This window comes from Mus musculus, chromosome 9 (genome assembly GCF_000001635.26).
Source record: "Mus musculus strain C57BL/6J chromosome 9, GRCm38.p6 C57BL/6J".
NCBI classification, from domain to species: domain Eukaryota; kingdom Metazoa; phylum Chordata; class Mammalia; order Rodentia; family Muridae; genus Mus; species Mus musculus.
This window is the reverse complement of record NC_000075.6, coordinates 8,539,020-8,560,797: the sequence shown is the minus strand read 5'-3', so window position 1 is coordinate 8,560,797 and position 21,778 is coordinate 8,539,020. Positions and strand designations below refer to the sequence as shown.

The window sequence follows — 21,778 nt, the reverse complement described above, 5'->3', positions numbered from 1 at the left end:
ACAAAAAAAAAGTACTTTAGGGCCACCTATCTGAACACGACTAGGCCCTTTAACATTTCACCATAAGTTGGTGAGGAACTATTAGCAGTTAATGGATGCTGGAGGAGGGTTGTCATTTTCTTCAGTGGTATAGCCACTGAAAAGTTGCCCATGTTCTAGTCAGCAACCTCCTGTTCATTTCATACTCAAACGAGCAACTCCAGTTAAATTCAGGATGCAACACAGAAAATAAGACAGGAAAATAGGAGGCGGTGCTTGTTGAAAGGAAGAGCTCCAACCAGGGAGGGGCAGTGAGAGAAGAGAATATAATATGAAATTATTATATAAAACTCTGAGACAATAAAATAAAAACTCTAAAGAAGTCTCCAGGGTGCCTTTGCATTCAGCCAGTTCACCTGTAGACATAACAGCTATGCAACATCACTAAGAACTGTGCAGGATCCTACACCTGTCAAAAGGCCTTCTGTTCACTCTCTTTTAGTTCCACAGTTAGCATTAGAGGAGTCAAAGCACTCAGGGATCACTCCCTCCACAAAAATGCTTGTAAGACTTAATGTGCTTCTGGCAGGGGACAGTGGGAGGAAGCGTTTTGTAAGTGCCCGCCTTGTTCTGCACACTGTTGCAAGATCTCATAACTCAGTGGAGAAATGTTGGGAGGGTATTTACATGTACTGTGCACAGAATAAAGAGTGGAAATGCTGGAGTCTCCGCTGAATTTAGAGGAAGGTGAAGTCTAAACTACTGTGACCAATGCAATTGATTCTATAAATAAGCAAAAACTATCAGTACTCCAGGCAGAGACACCAGAGTGTGCAGTGCAATGGATGTGTGAGACAGAGCGCTACACCTGGGTTTCAACAGGAAGCACTCAAAGGGGAAGCTGTCTCTCTCTACTTCTGCCTGTTCATTAACTGAAGAGTTGCATTGAATTGGACCCAAAGTTTACAGTTTAGATTTACCTACACTCATTTATAAAGCCTTCATTTGCATAAATGTTATTGTATTAACTGGACACATGTGGTTATTTCAAAGTAGAGCAACACTGAAACTGGACTTGGTAAGGGAGGAACAACAGCTCATTGTGCTTGACTCTTTACCATTTCCCAGGCTTGCAGGAATCTTGGTAAAACCTATAAGGACTAGAAATATGGTGGGTGGGTTTCCCTGGCAACACTGTTGCACAATGGCAACCTCTGCAGTCTCCTCCCATCCTAGCCTGTTTCAGGTAGTGGCTGCCCAAACCAAGCAATGAGAGAAAGCAAATCAGGACCCTCACATGAAGAGTCAGGGAGGAACAAACGAACATGAAAAACAGCAAATCAACAAGTTTCCTTACTAGTTAAAAGGTAGTGAGAAATAGTCTCTAAGTTTCAAGCTGAAATGCTTAGCCACTGGACTGACAAAGCTAGAGGCTTCCTCATCAGTCCTGTCCCCTTCAGTACTCTGTCCTCATGCTAAGCACTCATGTGTTGCACATTTGACATCTTCCCTTCCTGCCTTTTCTACGCTTGTCTTCTCTGTTGCTAAGTCTGGAGACAGCCATCATGGCTCCACTCTGCAGCTTGGGTTTTTCCAAGGTCAGATTGGTGTTTCTCTTGTCCCACAGCTCACACTGAGTGCTGATGTCTCTCTGAGCCCACATTCTGTACTAGGCCACAAGGACATAGCTAGCAACAAGGGAACTGTAGATTTTGGAGTCATGTCATGTGACTTATATATCAATAGGTGATTATACAACTAACCCCCTTTTTGGTGTGAAATAAGCTTTTCTTTTGCCTGATTCTTCAAAGGCAGGATGCTTTAGGCTTGGGGTCAGCTGGTCATGGACCATATGGTGGCTCTTTATTATTTCTTCCGTTCAAAAATATCTTCTTTTTCAACTCTGTGACATGGCATCCTACTCTTTCACCAAGCTGCACTAGCCCTCTCTGCTGTTCCATACCCTTTAAGGACTTCCTCTCAGTCCCATACTTCCTTTTCCTGTCTGAGAGGGGTCCTATGAGCTGTATGTTTGTTCATGCTCTGAGCTTAGAGAGTAGTTATGTTTATATTTTCTTTTGTGCAGTCATCAGTGTGAGTCATGGGCTTTTCCCTATTTTAGAACAAATACCCCTGAGCTTGTGGTACAGCCTAATGACACACAAAGTTATAGATAAACACATTACATCTCTCTGGGAGAAGTTAACATGGGAACATTGTGGAATCAGATGCAAACTTTTAATATAAAACAAACATTAAGAAATATTTGTGCTTACAGCAGGATGTACCAGATCTCTTTGAGAGCAAGTCATTTTTATTCTACAGTGGGGAACATAAAACATTAAGAATTTTATATAAATAATTTTTCATTTGTAAAGTTCGACATGCTCCGTCTCAGCGAGTCTCTCCGGAATGGTTTTTCATGACATTATGACCACAGACGTTAAGCCTTAATAATTACGATCTGCTGTGGACACTGCCCAGAAGTTTTTCCAGAGAACTCAAAAAATTTCTTGGTGATGTGAAAGGAATATTATCAAAATCATGTTTTAAAGATTTATTTCTCCATAAACTTATACGTATCTACATTTTATTCAATATATCTTTTTATCAGTTCATTTTTAAAGTGATGTCTGGTCACCTTGTGAAAAAGAAAGAGCTGTCCACCTAACTTCAGAAATCAAAAGAACACAAGGCACTAGTGCTTCATTGCAATTATTGATCAAAGCCAAATAGAGATTGTCATTGTCATGAAGGGAAGCTTCACAGAAAATATGTCCCCTACCCTTCCTATCTTTACATCAGACTTCTTAATTTTTTCTTATTGGTGGATGAATTTGAATTGGCTAGACTAATTCATTCAACCATCCACCCATGCATCAGGCATTTTTTGTATATCACATTGTTCTAAATGTTATGAGCATAGTACTCAACCCTAGACCCTACCTTTAGTATCAGAGCACCTGTCTAAAAAATTCCAGTAAGTTTCCCCAAAGAATTATGGGAACTCTAAGGAGAAGCAATGTGGACTTCAGAGAAAGCTGAAGATTCTTTGAGGAATGACCTGATAGAAACAAGGCAAGCATAACCTGTCCCAGGGAAGAAGAGCTACAGCATCAGGAGCAGCAGCCATTTGTTGGTAAAACACAAAGGTTGAAAAAACAAAGAGAACTGATGTTGGAGACCAGGACAGCAGTCAGTCAGCAGGAGTCAGTAGACTGAGCTTGTTCCCTGGAGCATCGCATTGATTTGATCGATCATTGCCCACAAGTCAATCCACAGAAAGGAGTGATCTATTCTGTTATCATGTCACAACACATGAACATTTTTATTAACATAAAGAATTAGATTTAAAAACCTCTCTAAGTGCATTGTTTACATCTGCCCTTTGATAAATCATGGCCAAGTTTGTTTTGATAATTCCAGAGTACCCTTAGAGTTGTCGATCCTGATACCTTACTGCCAATAAAAGATCAATATTTTAAGTGAGTTTGGCAGGTATGAGACATTGCTTCCTACAGTATAGCCTTCTGTTTGAGTAGCTTATCTTTTACATAAACCTGCTAAACAAATTGACAACAATGAAAATTACAAACTTCTAAAGGCTGTCACTGCTCATTTGTTGTTTCTGGAATGATATAGGCTAAACATGCAGAACAAACTTCATGAGAATAGGTAAAATCTTCAGATTAGGCTGATATGAGTACTTATAAAGTCTATACAAGAAGTCCCTTGCAAACCTTTCATTTATTTAAAAAAAAACACACATATAAACAACACTTTCATTTTAAATTTCCATGCAAACTGAGATACTCTGAAGAAGAGTGATTCTTTTCAATCCTTTATTCTATATGTGATCTGGTCAAAATCTAAGGGGGAAAAGGTTTGTTTGATAAATATACATGAAATGAGCTAGAATATATATTCCCTTTCTTTTAATATAAGAAGTCTGTACTTTTAGAAAGTGCTAGGACTAAATTTAAATAGCCTAAAATTTATGATAATAATGTTAAATGGAAACAAAAATGATTAGGGATCCATCATCATGTTTAGAATATACATAATGTTTAAATATAAAAATATGAAGATATATATATTCACATTACTTTATCACAGATACATATATGATTATATATTTAACATATATAGGTATATAAATATATTAAGAGATAATCATGAAAACTTTTTTGAAATGTAAATTTTTAAGAGTTAATATAATTCTTATTAGTAAATCACCTAGGATATACCTCCACAAGGCCAAAGCCATGTCATATTATAGAAGAATGGAGGTGGTTGCCTAGATAAGAATGGAGTTAGTTGCCTAGGTGAACAGAGAGAAATTGAGGTAAAGTGTCCTGAGATAAAAACCTCAAAGTGGCTATGATCATGGCAGTTTCTAATGCTTGTGTGTCTTCTTCTTTTAATTCTCCTGAAAATTGATAAAATAAAATCTCATAAAAGAAAGAGAAGACACAAAAACTAAAATCTGCAACTGAAGAGAGAAATATGCATAGGAGGAAGAGGAGGAGGAGGAGGAGGAGGAGGAGGAGGAGGAGGAGGAGGAGGACTGGAAGTGGAATGAGCACAATGGATGTGCTCAGGGTTCAGTTGGGGAAGTTCCAGCCTTCCGGAGAACTGTGACCTCATCCTGAATCCTAGAACTCCCCACAGCAAACCCCATTGCAAGCCATGCTGTCAGCCTTTTCTCTTTATTTTTTTAATTATTGAGCCACATGAAAATGTCTGTTTCTGTAAAACTTCCCATTTTAGGATACCATCATAAATTAAAACATAATTGGGAAAATGATCTTTGCCCTTGTTCCTGACCCATTTGGAATATGAGTTTGAAAGAAAGTATTAAAAAAATCACCTTATTTACCCAAAAGTACAGAAAGAGCATTGTAGATATGTACCATAGCATCAAAGTACTTGAGTTTGAATCCCACCTGGGTTAGTTAAACACATGACTTTTGGAGGATAACTTCATAAGTTTACACATTTTTCCCTATCTGTAACGTGGAAAGAAACAATAAGCCTACTTCATAGAGTTTCTGTTGGGTATTAAAGAGTTTGCGCGTATAAAATGCTAAGCTAGTGCCTGGAACACAATGCACCCTTTAGTCATGTTTCCTCTGCTAGTGCTTCAAGAAACTGATCAATGTTCTGGCCCAGCCACATAAAACAATGGACATTGATGAAGATTAAACAAAGTTAGAATTCACTTCTCAGTTTTATTGGCATATTCCACATCTTCCACCACACAGAGGACTGCTATATGGGACAGAGAAAATGCAGAACTTCTCCACCACTATAGTAATCACACTTCTGTAATTGTCAATAGCCATAGATGCAACAGCAAAGACTCACAAGACAAGAGAGAGGACAGGATGTGATGAGACAAACAGCTGTTCGGGGGTTGTGTGTAATTCACTCTGAGATGGTTGGCAATGAATCTCTTGGAGTTTTTGATTCAGGAGTTGTAGCACAGGATCTGGCAAGCAGAATTTCTAATGAGTTCCTAAGGGAGGATAGGAGCATGTCACTAAGAAGTGCCACTCAGGGCAATGGTCCTTACTTGGAGTGTAGGCTCTTGTGGGGTGTGTAAAATTTGTGTTCTAACAATATCCACATTTTCCTAACATTTCTTTTCTAATGTTCTTTCAGCCAAATTGCCACACTGGCTCTCCATCCCACCTTCCATTTCACAGTCTCTCCCTATCACTTTACCAGTGAAACTTGCTGTCTTCCCTCTCCCTGGCATTGTTCTAATGTCCAGAGCTCTCTCAAACATTACATGTCTCACAGTTCAAACCAAGACTCCTTTAACTAAAGCAACAAAAGTTTCTCATCTGTCTTTTCAAAAGATTCATTTCCAACAATCATTAAACAGTGAAATAAACTATTATTGGTCAAATATGTTGAGTTTTGATCAAAGCAATATTAATGGTGGAGGTACCCTGCATGAGATCAGAATTAGCTGGATACTTTAGCAAATTCTTTAATTTACACACATATCATATCTTCATCTCAAAATGCAGGTGATGATAAATTCCTCTGAGAAATGCTGGGAGAACTGAATAAGTTCATACATGGAATAAACTTACTAGAACTGTACTAGTCACAGAAGAAATACTAAGTGTTAGATACCATTATTTCTATTGGCATTATTAACCATAGAGAAGTGTGTCAAAGAGCACCTGTTGCTCTTGCAGAGGACCTGTATTCAGTTCTCAGCACCACACAGTGGCTCATGGAAATCCCTATCCCCAGTCCCAAAGGGTCCAACACCATCTTCTTACTTCCACAGTTACCAGGAATGCATGTGATATATGCAAGAAAAATACCCATATGCATAAAATAAAACAAAGAAATCTAACCTTAAAGCTAATTCTAATTTTTAATTTATATGCAGGCTTTTATGAAACTTTAAAGGAAAAATGTGTGAAATAATAAGCTCTCTGTAAAAAGCAATGCAATGAGCTGAAGAAGAGCTTGGGCCATTCTGAAATTCTCTTTCCTCCTTTCTTCTCTTCCAAGTGGAAATTATAGTGATTACCACTGGGTTTCCCATGAGAACCAAGCAAGTTAATGTAAATAAAGCAAAGAACCAACAATATTTCTATCATCAGCTAGAAAATATAAAGTGCAAGCCAATGAAATTTGCAGCAGACTGTAAAAGATGGTTGCCCTTAACCTTTCATATTTCCTCATAGTTCCAGCACACTGGGCATTATATTTCATAATTACGGGATATATGTTTCTCCTATTTTTAAACTACATTTTTAATTTAAAGAAAATTACATAATTTCCCCTTCCCTATCCAACCCTTCCCAGGTACTCTCTCTCCCATGCCTTTTGTGCCCACAACTCTCAAATTGATGGCTTTTTCTTTGATCATCACTATTGCACACACACACACACACACACACACACACACACACATGAATCCTGCAGGGTCTATTTTGTTATATGTGATTTCAGAGCTTAACATTGCACTAAATAACAAATGGAGGGGCCAGATAAATGTGTTACAGTGTGGTTTGTATATTAGTGAAATACTATTTAGCTGTAAAAAAAAATGCAGTCATGAAATTTGCAGGTAAATAGATGGACCTAGAAAAGCTCACAGTGAGTAAGGTTACTCAGACCCAGATAAACTGTTACATGGTCACTCATCTGTGATTCTTATCTCTAAACCTTCAGATCTGAGTCTACAACATGAAATAAGAAACCAGGAAAGTACAAAGGGACTATAGTGGGAGTGGAGGGCTCTCTTGAAAGGAAAATAGTAAGATACAGGTGATATAAAATGGGAAATGAAAAAGTAGAGAAGGGCTCCAAGTGGGGTGAGGATCCAAGTAGGGAGGTGAGAGGTCAATACAGAAGGAGAAGAGAGGAAACAGGGCAAATAACATCAATGTGTGATAAAGCCTCAAGGAACAATATTATTTTACATTTAGTAGAAATTATACATAAGACATTTAAATATGTATTTATCTACATACACATATGACAATGGTCCCCAAAAGAACCACAGCCAAAAAAAAAAAAAAAAAGCAGACATGAGAAATCTCCTATTGAAGTGTTTGTCAGGGGAGTCCAAGTGTCTCCCAACAGTCTAGACTATTCTATTGATGGTTGACCCCCAGAGGTTGAGGGTAAGACCCTACTGCTGAAGATACCATACACTTAGGATATAGGACTTGGATGATTCTAGCAAAATCTAACTAAAAGCCTCCTTCCTGAAGTCTAGCCTACATAGAACTAGGAAATACTGTGCATGCTGCTAATGAAGGAAGCAAGCTTTATTCAGCTGCAGCATCTATGAATCTCAGCAATGAGCAGCATGACAAGATATTATAAAGGTATAATAAGTGGTACTTGCTTGTCCGTGGTAACCAAAAGCTGCCTAACTGATCATAAGACCCACTCGAAAGGAAAGAAACCTAGGACTAGAAACCTAGCCAACTTCACAGAGTAAGTGAGGTCACAGATCTTAGAAAGAATCATCATTCTGCTAGACCAGCATTACCACATTCTACACCTTCTCTTTATACCCACAGATAAATATACCCATCATCAAAGAAGTATCTCTTTACAGTAAATGGAGCTCATTACAGACAACCACAATTAGACATCATCAAAGACAAACAGATCATGATAGCCTAGCCCCATTAAAGACCAACACATCATGGGGTGCCCAGCCCCAATGGATACATCTACATCACAATTCCTGCATTTACTCAGGGAACATTATGGAAGAAGGGGCAGAAAGACTATAAGAACCAGAATACAAAGCAGTCTGGTGTGAAACAGTCTCTCCTGGAAATAGTTACATAAACAAGACCAGAACAATGTCCATATCAGTAGGCATGCTAATGTGCAGAGGGGATGTTCCATGGGGTCTCACCCCTGGACTGAGAATTAAAAACCAAAAAAAAAAAAAAAAAAAAAAAAACCTATAGTAGAAGCTAAGGAAATGGCTCAGGGGTTAAAAGTACTTGCTCTTGCGTGAGTTTGGTTCCCAGTGCCCACATCAAGGAGATCACAACATCCTGAAACTCCAGCTCCAGGGATGTCTAATGCCCTCTACAGTTTTCACTGGCATCTGCACACATGTACACACAAACACACACATACACACATGTGTGCACACACACATAATAATAGTTATAATAATAACGATAAGTAAATGAATAAATCTTAAAACTGTTCCTACACCAATATTCTGTTTGTCGTTTAGGACAGCACTGTGTAGGATACAGGGCCATTGAAGAGTCAAAGTTAAAACGGATTCAGGAGAGTCATTTCTTGAATGTGAAGTATTCATGATCAGGTAAGAAAACAAAATATTTTACATCCATCAACCTCTTAGCTATGTGATTCTTTCCTTATCAGTAAAATAAGAGTTTGGAATGCTCACACCTCACAGCTTTTATTCCAGTTTGAACTGCTTAATATCTCTGAAGCATGGAAAGGTGCAAAATGCCACAGGTAGGTTGCAGCATTAGGGAGAGCCTCCACTCCAGTTGTTGGGGTGCCCACATGGAGATTGAGCTGCACATCTGCTGCATATGTGCAGGGAGCCTCATTCCAGTACATGTGTGTTCTTTGGTTGGTTTCTGTGACTGGCCTCAGTGGGAGAGACTTGATGCACCAAGGTGGCATGATAACCAGGGGAGATCCACCTTCTCAGAGGAGAAAAGGAAAAGGAATAGGGGAGGGTCTCAGTGAGGGGGGAACCAGGAATGTGGGCAGTGCCTGGGATGTTAATTAGGTAATTAATTTAAAAGTCCAAAATAAAAATTTAAATTCTCTTTGCTGGATGTAACCATGTCAGGTCAATAGAGATGAGTAAATAGATTCAGAAAGCAACTAAATGTCTGGAGTACGTAGGTTGACTCTGACCAGCAAAGATGGAGAACACTTTTAAAATAGAAAGACATAGTCAAAGATGCCTAGTGTCTTACAGATTCACAATCTTTGTTTTCCTGTCTTCTGAATATATTGAGCATGTCACAGATATCTTGGCTGCACATATCAGAGCCAGCATGTGACTTTTCATATTATCTATGGTAAAAGGAAGAAAGCATAAAGGAGGGATGATGCTGTGCTGAGCCCTGTTTGTGTGTACAAGCATGATTGTGTGGGATGCTGGGAGGATAGAAGATCTTTCTGTACATGCGTGCCACATGTACTTCTGAAATGCAATGGGTTGGGCTTACATGAAAACTTGCCAGCTTTGTAATTTCCTGCTCATGCCTAACATCTGTAAATTTCTCCATCATTATTTGTAAAACAAACATTAAAAATAGCCAAGTGGCTGCTTTTAAGACTCAACCACATTTGTACAAGAAAAAGACTTACTACAGAGTAGGTATCCCAAAAATGTGAGATCTCCCAGATAGATGTAAATATTTTGGATCAGCTGTCTGTAGAAAAAGAAACTTACATTGCATTGTATACAATTCTTCTTAGTATTTTTTTTCTTCTCTTCCTAAAGCCTCAATTAGCTGAAAGGGAAGCCAGTTATGTCACAGCCATGTGCTATGGGATAGCTGTAACACTTGTTTGTGTAAGAAATGTGATTCAGTCCACTCCAGCAGTTTAGAATCTTGAGACGCATACCAAATTTTAAATGCCAGGGTTTAATTGAAACATGGTGTAAAGATGAAGATGTCTCCTTGCATTGAAACCAGCAGAACACTCCTAAACAAAGAGCAATCACAAATGGTAATTTAACTCATTAGATCCAATTATAGCTAGCATTTTAATGAAACAGAGAAAGAAAAGAAGAGTGGACTCAACAAAATGTCATTTTTAAATGATTTTTACTCTCTAAAAGACAAATTGTCCTGGGAAGTTACTTCTGACAACCCAGGGGACATAACTGTATGGAGAAAAATGATGTGCCATTTCCTTAGACATTAACAACACTCTAACTAGAGCGAGTGCTACAGATGGCCAAGTGCATCTGAGGATCATTCATTGTACAATCCTGTGCTGTAAAAACATTTTTCATGACAATCAGTGTTTCCCAGTGGTTATTAATTACCTCAAGCCATGGAACATTTTGAAAAAAAAAAAAGGTGTATCTGTCTGCAAAGCCCACTCCATTAAGTCAAGGGTGAGACCCTTCTGCATTGTGAGTGGCTAGGGAGGTAATGATCCCTAAATGAAACTGGAAAACCAAAACCAACATTGATTTTCACACCTGCTCTTCCCCTGAGACACGGCTCTAGAACATAAACTTTTTCACCATTAAACATTGGTTGATAGTCATTGATGTTTCTATATATGTCTGCATTTGGAATATTCTATATCCAAATTGTATTTTTAATTGTTTCATTGAGTTTTTTCTCTAAGAATTGTATTTTCAGCCATGTATGGTGCTCCACACCTGTAATTTCAGCACTCAGCGGGAGTTCGACCTTTACTACATTGTGAGCTCAATGTTAACCTGGACAAACTAATGAAACTCTATCTCAAAAATAAAAATGGAGTTATATTTTTCATGAATAGATGATCTATTTGTCTGCTTTAACCAACATTCAGGATTTGTCATTAGTGTTACTGATGTTATTTCAAAGGGAATAACAGTTAATTACGATTCTCACTGAGTTCAAAACGCTACCTGTGTATTTTTGTCTTCTTAATAGGAAATATAAAATGGGATTAAATATCTCTTTGGGGTTTGAAGAGATGAGAGTGCTTATTCTGCAAACATGAGGATCCAAGTTCAAATCTCCAGAACCCAATGGGAAAAAAATTCAAATATGGTTGCATAAACCTGTAAGCCCAGCATCAGGAGGTAGAGACTAATTGATTCCAAAAGCTTACGAGCCAACCAGGCTAGCTGAAAGAGAAGCAGATGGGTTAGAGAGAGGCCTTGCCTCACTACAAGAGGGAGTAAGGCAAAGAACCATAGAAAATCACACTCAAAGTCCTGCTCTGTCCTCCACATGCACACAGGAGCATACAGCTGCAGTCACCTGCAGTCACCATGCACATACCACACACACATGTACATACACACACTTGTAATCAACTTTAAACATAGAATTGGTTTATTTTCTTCTATGAGTGTATTCTCACACATATATGCATACATACAATAAGTCAATAATTTTGATAAAAACCTTGTAAAATAGAATTGCACTCTTTTCTTTTGTAGATGTTCCATCTGTCACTTTTTAAAGTTTCATTCTTTCCATAAGGTTTTCTGTTTTTATATTGTGATATTTTATACACACTAACTTTACATCTTTGCCCTGGTTACACTGTTATTCTTAGTTTCTAAGGCCCTAACACTGCTGTTTTCAGCTTGCTGTGTAGTGGATTCTGCTGTTACCTCACTCTCTGACTTAACTGTTTCCCAGTATGCTCGGTCACTGGTTGTAGTGAGCCTGTTTTCAGTGACTTTCTCGTGGATGAGTCTCCTAATCAGTCAAAATGGATGGGACTATTCCTTCTTCATAACTTAGGGTCAGGGTTAATACACTAAGATCCTAGGCTTGATGAGTATCTCCAGTTGAAATTGCCAGGGGTGGAAATGTCTTCTTCCTGGTAACTGTTCTGACTCGGTGCTAGTGGGCATCGTTTTTCTACCCTAACGTCTCAGTATTCTGAGAGTCCTGGTTTCAGTCAAGATACAGCCCCGTTCTAGCTCTCACCTCATTTACAGCTCAAACCTTTCCCACTTTATATTCTCTCTGGTATCTTTGTTCCTGACATACAGCAATCCCTTATAATTTTTTAGCAATTTAAATAATGTTCTTGTTTTGTTTTGTGGTACTTTTGATCAAATCCAGGACCTTGGCTATGCTGACAAGCATCTTACGATGGAGCTATATCTATTCCCAGCCTGTCAAGTTACTAATGTTTGAAAATATTTTAACATATATTATTACAGTGTGCTTGCTACAATGGTATAATTTTTACACTTACTTATTGGGAGTGCACATTACTGTACAGTATACATACAGAAGTCTGAGGATATTTTTCCAAAGTTAATTTTCCCCTCCCCAGATCAGACCCCAGGGATCAAACTCCATGCACATACCACACACACACACACAAGTGGCAAGTGGTTTTAATTCTAGTTTGAAATTAAAGTGTTTCAAAACAACAGACTAGTTGATTTAGTTCAATTGGTCATTGAGTTATAAATTATTGAATTGTTACTATTATGTTCAGACGGTGAATAATGACATGGAAAAAAAAAACCTAAAACAATGACCAATCTGATAATGTTAGTTTAAAGCAACAAGAAAAACTTATGGTAGCATAAGTTTTTATAGTGGTTTTAAAGGTGTGACTAGAGACACACCTTTAAATAAAGGAGCTCCTGGGGCTTTGACTAGACTTGAGACTCTATCTGATTCATCACTCAAAATGACTGTAATAGGATATGACATTCCTGATTGGAAGTTAGAAAAGAAACTGATAATCTTTATTTCAAAAGCCCTATCATTAAAATATTTACACTCCCACTTTCCAAAGCTTGAGAATGTACAGTCGGTCTTCCACAAGATAAGTCCCACAATCCTCAGAAGTCAAGCCCTAAAACCACACGTACAAACATTCTTCTTAAGAAGAGAAATGTGGGGCTAGAGAGATGGCTCAGCGGTTAAGAGCACTGAGTTCAATTTCCAGCAACCACATGGTGGCTCACAACCATCTGTAATGGAATCTGATGCACTCTTCTGGTGTGTGTCTGGAGACAGCTACAGTTTAGTGTACTCATAGAAATAAAAATAAATAAATATTTTTGGAAATAAAAATAAATAAACTTATTTTTTAAAAAAAAGAGAGAAGAGAAATAGGAAAGAAAATTTCTTAGTGAGAGTAGGTGAATTTGTATCACCAGAATAGCCATTAACAAAGCTCTGGAATCTTATAGGGAAATCTCAAAGATTTGAGAAACTAGCCACCCTGTACCTGAGATGCAACAGTGGTTGCTACAAATCCACCAGCAAACATCTGACTGTGGAAAAAAAAAAAAAAAAGAAGAAGAAGAAAAAGAAAAACAAAAGTCACCCATTCGCAAGCTTAAAAGACTCTGCTAAAGGGAACTAATTCTCTTCAGCATTTTCTCCTGTGTCTTACATATGGAAGAACTGGTGTTTACTGGTTAAACTTTTCCAGTTATATTTTCATTCGACTGTAAAATCTTAAAACTTTGACAGAGAACACAGTGGACTAAAATAACCCTGAACTTTTTTGGGAAATAACAGATTTGAGAAAGAAAAGGTTAAATTGTTGTGAATGGTTCACTCTCAACATGAGTCAATGAATGGTGCCCATCATGAGGTGAAGCCCATTACAGTGTCTTTCCGCATCCTGTTCCTTACCTGTCCACATGAAGAGTGGGCTGAAACTCCTAACCTGAAGGAGAAAAGTACTTTTGCTCTAAATAGTATATTTAGAGACCTGTTCTAAATATACAATTATCGAATATATAATTGTATACAAATTATTATATACAATAGTAATTTAGAGAAATTAGTGGTTTAAACAGTAAATTACATTTGAAGACATTATATAAAGTGTTCAGAGAACTTGGAATTCTTACTTTATTTAATCTCACTGCTGATAACAGAATAAGTATTTAAAGCAAAACATTTTCCTGAAGACAAAGAAATAAATCAAAATAGAAATTGTAGAATAAAAATGTTCTGTTAATGAGACCACCTTATTCTTGAAAAGGCATCCAGTTACTAAATCCCTTAATTTAGCTAGTTGAGAATGTTACTAAATAGTGTCAGAGCTTGGCAGAACTCAGTTCCAAGACAAGATCTCCTCATGCTGCCCAGACTGACCTCAAACTTGAAACCTCCTACACGGCTAAGACTGCGGGTATGGACCACCTGGCCCAGCTTCGCAGGAAAACTGCAGGTAGCTTTGTATCAAATTCTAGGATCAATTAATTTTTCTATAATTATTTCGTCTTGCCATGCATCTTCTTGTCTTTAGTGTTCTACTGTCCAGGAGCATATCTAACATCCAGCTACATCTAAGACCTTGGGAACTGGAGTTTTAGCAGAATCTCCAGGTGATCATATGCCTGTCAAAGTTTGAGAAGTTTTAAGTCTGTCTGAAGAGACAGAACATTTTAGGGCTGGGAGAGGGCTTAGTTGGTAAAACTGCCTATTGCAAAATCATGAGGACCCACATTCCATCCCCGGCATCTGGTTAGAGTCCAGTCTGCCAGTCTAAGCAAAATGATGAACTTCAGGTCAGTGAGAGACCCTGTCTCCCAAAAAGTAATATGGAGCACTGTAGAGGAAGATAATCTATGTCCATCTCTGGCCTCTACACACTAACATGTGGGCAAGCACATCTGCACAGTACCACCCCTGCACACCCTCAGGGACGGAGGCAGAGGGAAGGAAAGAAAGAAAGAGATTTCTAATTGGACAGCAAATATAACATTGACAAAAATGTCCTGAAATTACCTACAGACTGTGGATACAAAAGGTAATGACTATTACATTAGGAAAAAAAATACTGGACAGTATAACTTAAGAGGTGAGTTTTATCTTGTCTGAATTATATCTTAATTTCCCAGAAATGGAAGGGTCAGTTAGAGTAGATGTGTTTGACTTGCACAGCTCAGATGAATGGAAACACATCCAACTTTTTTTTTTTTTCATCCTCAAGAAAATGTAGATGCCCCATTTCCTGGGGGCTCAGCTCTCACCAAGAAAATAAACCACAGCAGGCTTTGACTCTCTCAGCCCTGATCACAGCTCTAAAAGCCAAGCTAAGTCATCAGGGTATGCCAGCCCCCTCACCCCCCAATGGAGGTGGGTTGGATATCACCACCCCTCCATACTCTAGAAGAACTAACCAAACTGATAAAGGCTTTCCTAGGAAACAGCTTGCGGAAGGCTGTGACAGGCCAGGAAACCTGGGTATTCGGTCAAGCAGAGATTAAGGGAAGGTGTAAAGAGCCAGAAATACTGTAGGTCTACTACACAAGTGCTCACAGCCTGCCAGGGGCAAAAGAGAAAGGAAGACTTTGTTTCTCCATTCTATTATCTGCTGTCTGTCCCTTCACAGCACCACTGTCACCAACCTCATGGGAGGGGAGTGGGGGTCAGTTGTTGTTGTTGCTGCTGGTGCTGTTGTTGTTAAAAAAGGCTCGTAGTTATTGAGATGCCACTAGTAAAGAGCTGGTCTCTGTTTTTCTATCCTATGGGTACAAAATCCTGAGGTCTATCTCCCCCGTTTAATCTCAGCTCCAGGGTGAGAAGGAGGTTGCCCATTCTCTCCCTAAGTAATCCGTGCTCAAGACCAGAGGACTTGGTAGAACTAGAGAGTGCACTATGGTGGGTTTCTTCAAAGACCCTTAGAGTTCTGATCACACAAAAGGTATCACTGGAGCAAAAACTGGAACCTGATCAGATCGTGCCTGTTGAGCAGAGTTCCTCAAGGTAGCAGGAGCTGTAGACATTGACCAAGCATAGCTCTCCTTCCCCCTGTGGTGACAAGCATTAGATCCCCTGTGGTGACCTGGTATCCCAACAGGAGTAGTGGGGAGGGAACCACATGGGCTCAATCTGAGGGTGAGCGCAGCCTTTGAGTGCTCACCAGCAGCCAGCCTCGTCCCATCTGCGCTAGCACCCCTCGCTTGTCTGGAAGTCTGGAGACACATGGCTGTTGAGGCGCGCACGGGACCCACTCCTGCAACCCGTGCTGCCCTCGCCCATACTTACAAGCTGGGGTAGTAGCCATACGGTGGCAGCGGGAGCTGCGGGTAGCCGTCGTCTCCCAGCTCGTCCATCAGCAAATAGTCCTGGCTCTCGTTGCGCCGGGTGCCGGCTCCAGGGGCAGCCTTTAGAGAGCCGCCCCTCCGGGTCACGAACCTCGGGCTCTGGCTCATGGCACAGTGCCTGGCCGGCCTGCACCCCTGCTTCCGTGGATGGGAACCTGGGGAGAAGGGGCCGCGTCACCAACTGAGCTGGACCCGAGCAAAGCAATGCCAGGGAGAGGATAATGAGGGAAGAGATGCAGATTCCTGACTGGCTAGGTTCTGCCAATGGCTTCCCTGCCCGCCACAGTGGAAGTCACTAGTTAGGGGCTTGGGAGACAGCCGCGAAAGGAACCTTGACCTGAGCGCATCCGGACCGCGCAGACAGGCGGCCCCAGGCTCCCAGGCAGAGGGCACAGGCGGGGCCTCAGTGGCAGCCGCTAGGGAGAGCCGCTGAAGAGTTACTATGTCAACCGTGACTCTCCAGCCCTCGCCTCCCGCCTTCTTCCCCCACGTCCTCCGTCACGATCCCCACCTTTAAAGGGATCGAAAGGACCGTCCAGAAATCCGCCGACCCCTGTCTGGAAGCCACAACTTACAGAGCTAGAATAAACTAAACTAGTGGGAGCCAGGCACATTCTTTATTTGGGCTTGGGAGGGTAAACTGCTCCCAAAGTAGGGTTCTTAAGTAACACCAAGGGAGGGCTTTCGAGGAAGTTTCTTTTAAGTAACACTCAGAAATCGAGATCTTCTCCTTCTTCCACGCTTCCTTCATTTTCTTGAGATGTTTCTCTCCCATTCCCAAGCTCCGACGTAATGGAAGAGCAGTCTGTGTTCTTACCGTGGAATGTTCCTGGTTCCTGAAAAAAAACCAACAGAAAAAGGGCATTTTCCGATGGTGTCTGCTTGCTTTAAGGAAAATCCTCCCTGATTCATTTGAATGCCATAAATCGTGTATTTTCTCCAATGTCCTAACTGCTTTGAAAACTTGTTTTAACAATCTGATCAATTGGCATACATCTGTCAAAATCAAAACCTTCTCAACAAGAACAAATGGGATTTCTCTCAGTGGTTAAAGTGCTTGGAGCAAAAGTATGGGGACATGCGTTGAGGTCTCCAGTATTTACATAACAGTCTTCCATGGTGAAGGACATCTCTAATTTGAAGCTGGCTGGCCAGCTAATCTAGCCAAAACAGCAAACTCCAGATTCAGTGAGCCCTGCTTGAAAAAGTCTGGTGGAGGGTTGACAGAGAAAGAAAACTTAAATTGATCCACATGGGCATTCAAATTCCCCACCCTATGCACACAGAGACAGACACACAGAAAGTCACACAGAGATAGACAGACAGACAGACAGACACACACACACACACACAATAAATGAGTATTTATAGTGGTTGAATTAAAAGAAAATTAAGAATCCATTCACTCACTATTCATCACTATTTAATGCATACCAACAACTATTTTAGGATTCAGGGACAATCAGTTGAAGGACTGTCTGTCCTAACAGTGCTCCCAGGAAAGAGAAATGTTGGTTAAATAATCAGAGCATATAACACTCACCTCTAAACCCTGCACTTGAAATCCTGAGGCAGAAGATTGGGGAGAGTTCAAGTCTAACCTTGACTATATATGAGTTCCAAGCAAGCCTGGCCTACAGAGTCACAATCTACCTCAAAAGAAAAGATGAAGAAAAAAAAACATATAAATTAAAAAGCACATACAATCTTCTATCCCAGGTCCCTCAGAGACCAGTCTGCACAGGAGAGCACTCGGGCTGCAGAAGCAACATACCTTCTGGGACAGGGCCCCTTTCAGGCCTTCATCTTCAGCCAGGAAGCACAGCTGAGCTCCAGACCTCTGTGCACTTTCCCTGCAAGAGGAGAGCTTGCCTGCAGAGAGTACTCTGACCAGAGAGACTCAGGAGAGAGTAGACTTGCAGGAGGGGTGACAGAGACTAACAGAATCACAGGAGGCAAAAGCTCCAGCCAGAGATAGCTATAACAACTAGTGCCAGAGATTACCAGATGGGGAAAGGCAAACTTAAGAATCTTACTAACAGAAACCAAGACCACTCACCACAATCAGAACCCAGCACTCCCAACACAGTGAGTCCTGGACACACCAACACACCCGAAAAGCAAGACTAAGATTTAAAATCATATCTCATGATGCTGGTAGAGGATTTTAAGAAGGAAATAAATAACTCACTTATAGAAATACAGGAGAACACAGCTAAACAGCTAGAAGGCTTTAAAGAGGAAGCACAAAATCCCTTAAAGAATTACAGGGAAACACTGCTAAACAAGTAGAAGGTCTTAAAGAAGGAACACAAACATCCCTTAAAGAATTACAGGAAAACACAATGAAACAGGTGATGGAATTAAACAAAGCCATCCAAGATCTAAAAACAGAAGTAGAAACAATAAAGAAAACACAAAGGGAGAAAACTCTGGAGACAGAAACCCCAGGAAAGAAATCAGGAACCATAGATGTGAGCATCAGCAACAGAATACAAGAGATGGAAGAGAGAATCTCAGATGCAGAAGATTCCATAGAAAACATGGACACAACAATCAAAGAAAATCCAAAATGCAAAAAGATCCTAACTCAAAACATCCAGGAAATCCAGGACACAATGAGAAGACCAAACCTACGGCTAATAGGAGTAGATGAGAAGGAAGATTTTCAACTTAAGGGCCAATAAATATCTTCAACAAAATTATAGAGGAAAAATTCCCTAACTTAAAGAAAGAGATGCCCATGATCATACAAGAAGCCTACAGAACTCCAAATAGACTGGACCAGAAAAGGAATTCTCACCGACACATAATAATCAGAACAACAAATGCACTAAATAAAGATAGAATATTAAAAGCAATAAGGGAAAAAGGTCAAGAAACATATAAAGGCAGGCCTATTAGAATTACACCAGACTTCTCTCCAGAGATTATGAAAGCCAGAAGATCCTGGACAGATGTTATACAGACCCTAAGAGAACACAAATGCCAGCCCAGGCTTCTATACCCAGGAAAACTCTCAATTACCATAGATGGAAAAACCAAAGTATTCCATGACAAAACCAAATTCACATAATATCTTTCCACGAATCCAGCCCTTCAAAGGATAATAAAGTGAAACCAACAACACAAGGATGGAAACTACACCTTAGAAAAAACAAGAAAATAATCTTTCAACAAAACTAAAAGAAGACAGCCACAAGAACAGACTCACAATTCAAAAAAAAAAAAAAGATAGGAAGCAACAATTACTATTCTTTAATATCTCTTAATATCAATGGACTCAATTCCCCAATAAAAAGACATAGACTAACAGACTGGCTACACAAACAGGACCCAACATTTTGCTGCTTACAGGAAACCCACCTCATGGAAAAAGATAAACACTACCTCAGAGTGAAAGGCTTGGAAACAATTTATCAAGCAAATGGTCCGAAAAAATGAGCTGGAGTAGCCATTCTAATATCGAATAAAATCGACTTCCAACCCAAAGTTTTCAAGAAAAAAAACAAGGAGGGGAACTTCATACTCAAGCAAAGGTAAAATCTACCAAGATGAACTCTCAATTCTGAGTATCTATGCTCCAAATGTAAGGGCAGCCACATTCATTAAAGAAACTTTAGTAAGCTCAAAGCACACATTGCACCTCACACAATAATAGTGGGAGACTTAATCACAACACTCTCATCAATGGACAGATCCTGGAAACAGAAACTAAACAAAGACACATTGAAACTAACAGAAATTATGAAACAAATGGATTTAACAGATATCTACAGAACATTTTATCCTAAAACAAAAGGATATACCTTCTTCTCAGCACCTCATGGTACCTCTTCCAAAATTGGCCATATAATTTGTCACATAACAGGCCTCAACAGATAAGAAAATATTGAAATTATCCCGAGCATCCTATCAGACCACTATGGATTATGGCTTACCTTCAATAACAACATAAATAATAGAAAACCAATATACATGTGGAAGTTGAACAACACTCTACTTGATGATACCTTGGTCATGGATGAAATAAAGAAAGAAATTAAAGACTTTTTAGAGTTTAATGAAAATGAAGCCACAACATACCCAAATTTATGGGACAAAATGAAAGCAGTCCTAAGAGAAAAACCCATACCTCTGAATGCCTCAAAAAAAAAAACAAAAAAAACAAAAAAAAAACCTAGAGAAAGCATGCACTAGAAGCCTGACAGCACACCTAGAAGCTCTATAACAAAGGGAAGCAAATTCACCAAAGAGGAGTAGACAGCAGTTATTTCCTGCTGTCTACTAAAACAAAACTAGGGCTGAAATCAACCGAGTGGAAACAAAAAGAACTATACAAAGAATCAACCAAATCAGGAGCTGGTTCTTTGAGAAAATCAACAAGATAGATAAACCCTTAGCCAGACTAACTAGAGGGCACAGGAACAGTATCCTAATCAACAAAATCAGAAATGAAAAAGGAGACATAACAACGAACCTCAGGAAATCCCAAACATCATCAGATCCTACTACAAAAGACTATACTCAATAAAAGTGGGAAACCTGGATGAAATGGACAATTTCCTAGACAGATACCAGGAACCAAAGTAAAATCAGGAAAAGATTTATGATCTAAACAGTCCCATTTCCCCTAAAGAAATAGAAGTCATTAATAGTCTCCCAACCAAAGAAAGCACAGGAACAGATGGGTTTAGGGTAGAGTTCTAGTAGACCTTCAAAGAAGACCTAATTCCAATTCTCCTCAAACCATTCCACAAAATAGAAACAGAAGGTACTCTACCCAACTCATTCTATGAAGCCACAATTACTCTGAAACCTAAACCACACAAAGATCCAAAAAAGAAAGAGACCAACTTCAAACCAATTTCCCTTATGAATATCTATGCAAAAATACTCAATAGAATCCTCACAAACCAAATCCAAAAACACATCACAACAATCATCCATCGTGACCTAGGCTTCATCCCGGGGATGCAGGGATGGTTTAATATACGGAAATCCATCAACATAATCCACTATATAAGTAAACTCAAAGACAAAAACCACATGATTATCTCTTTAGATGCTGAGAAAGCATTTAACAAAATCCAATACTCATTCATAAAAATTCATGGAAAGATCAGGAATTCCAGGCCCATACCTAAACATAATAAAAGCAGTATACAGCAAACCAGTAGCCAACATCAAACTAAATGGAGAGAAACTTGAAGCAATCCCACTATAATCAGGGACTAGACAAGGCTGCCCACTTTCTCCCTACCTATTCAATATAGTACTTGAAATCCTAGCCAGAACAATTAGACAAAAAAGGAGATGAAGGGCATACAAATTGGAAAGAAAGAAGTCAAAATATCACTATTTGCAGATGATATGATAGTATATATAAGTGACCCTAAAAATTCCACCGGAGAACTCCTAAACCTGATAAACAGCTTCGGTGCAGTAGCTGGATATAAAATTACTCAAACAAATCAGTGGTCTTTCTCTACACAGAGGATAAACAGGCTGAGAAAGAAA

At 39.5% G+C, this 21,778-nt stretch overlaps 1 protein-coding gene across 7 annotated transcripts in view; it reads right to left on the bottom strand.

The window, feature by feature from the left end:
• The window catches only part of Trpc6 (transient receptor potential cation channel, subfamily C, member 6), a 136,886-nt gene extending 119,955 nt beyond the window's left edge, over positions 1-16,931 (bottom strand). For 3 of the 7 annotated variants that reach the window (NM_013838.2, NM_001282086.1, NM_001282087.1), the window contains exon 1: positions 16,200-16,656. In NM_013838.2, the coding sequence (NP_038866.2) occupies positions 16,200-16,366 (167 nt within the window). In that variant the 5' untranslated portion in view covers positions 16,367-16,656. Of the gene's footprint in view, positions 1-16,199; positions 16,729-16,769 lie in introns of those variants that run through there. The other 4 variants (XM_006509850.3, XM_011242359.2, XM_011242360.3 and 1 more) reach the window with 3 other exon arrangements.
• Between the last annotated feature and the right edge of the window lie 4,847 nt (positions 16,932-21,778).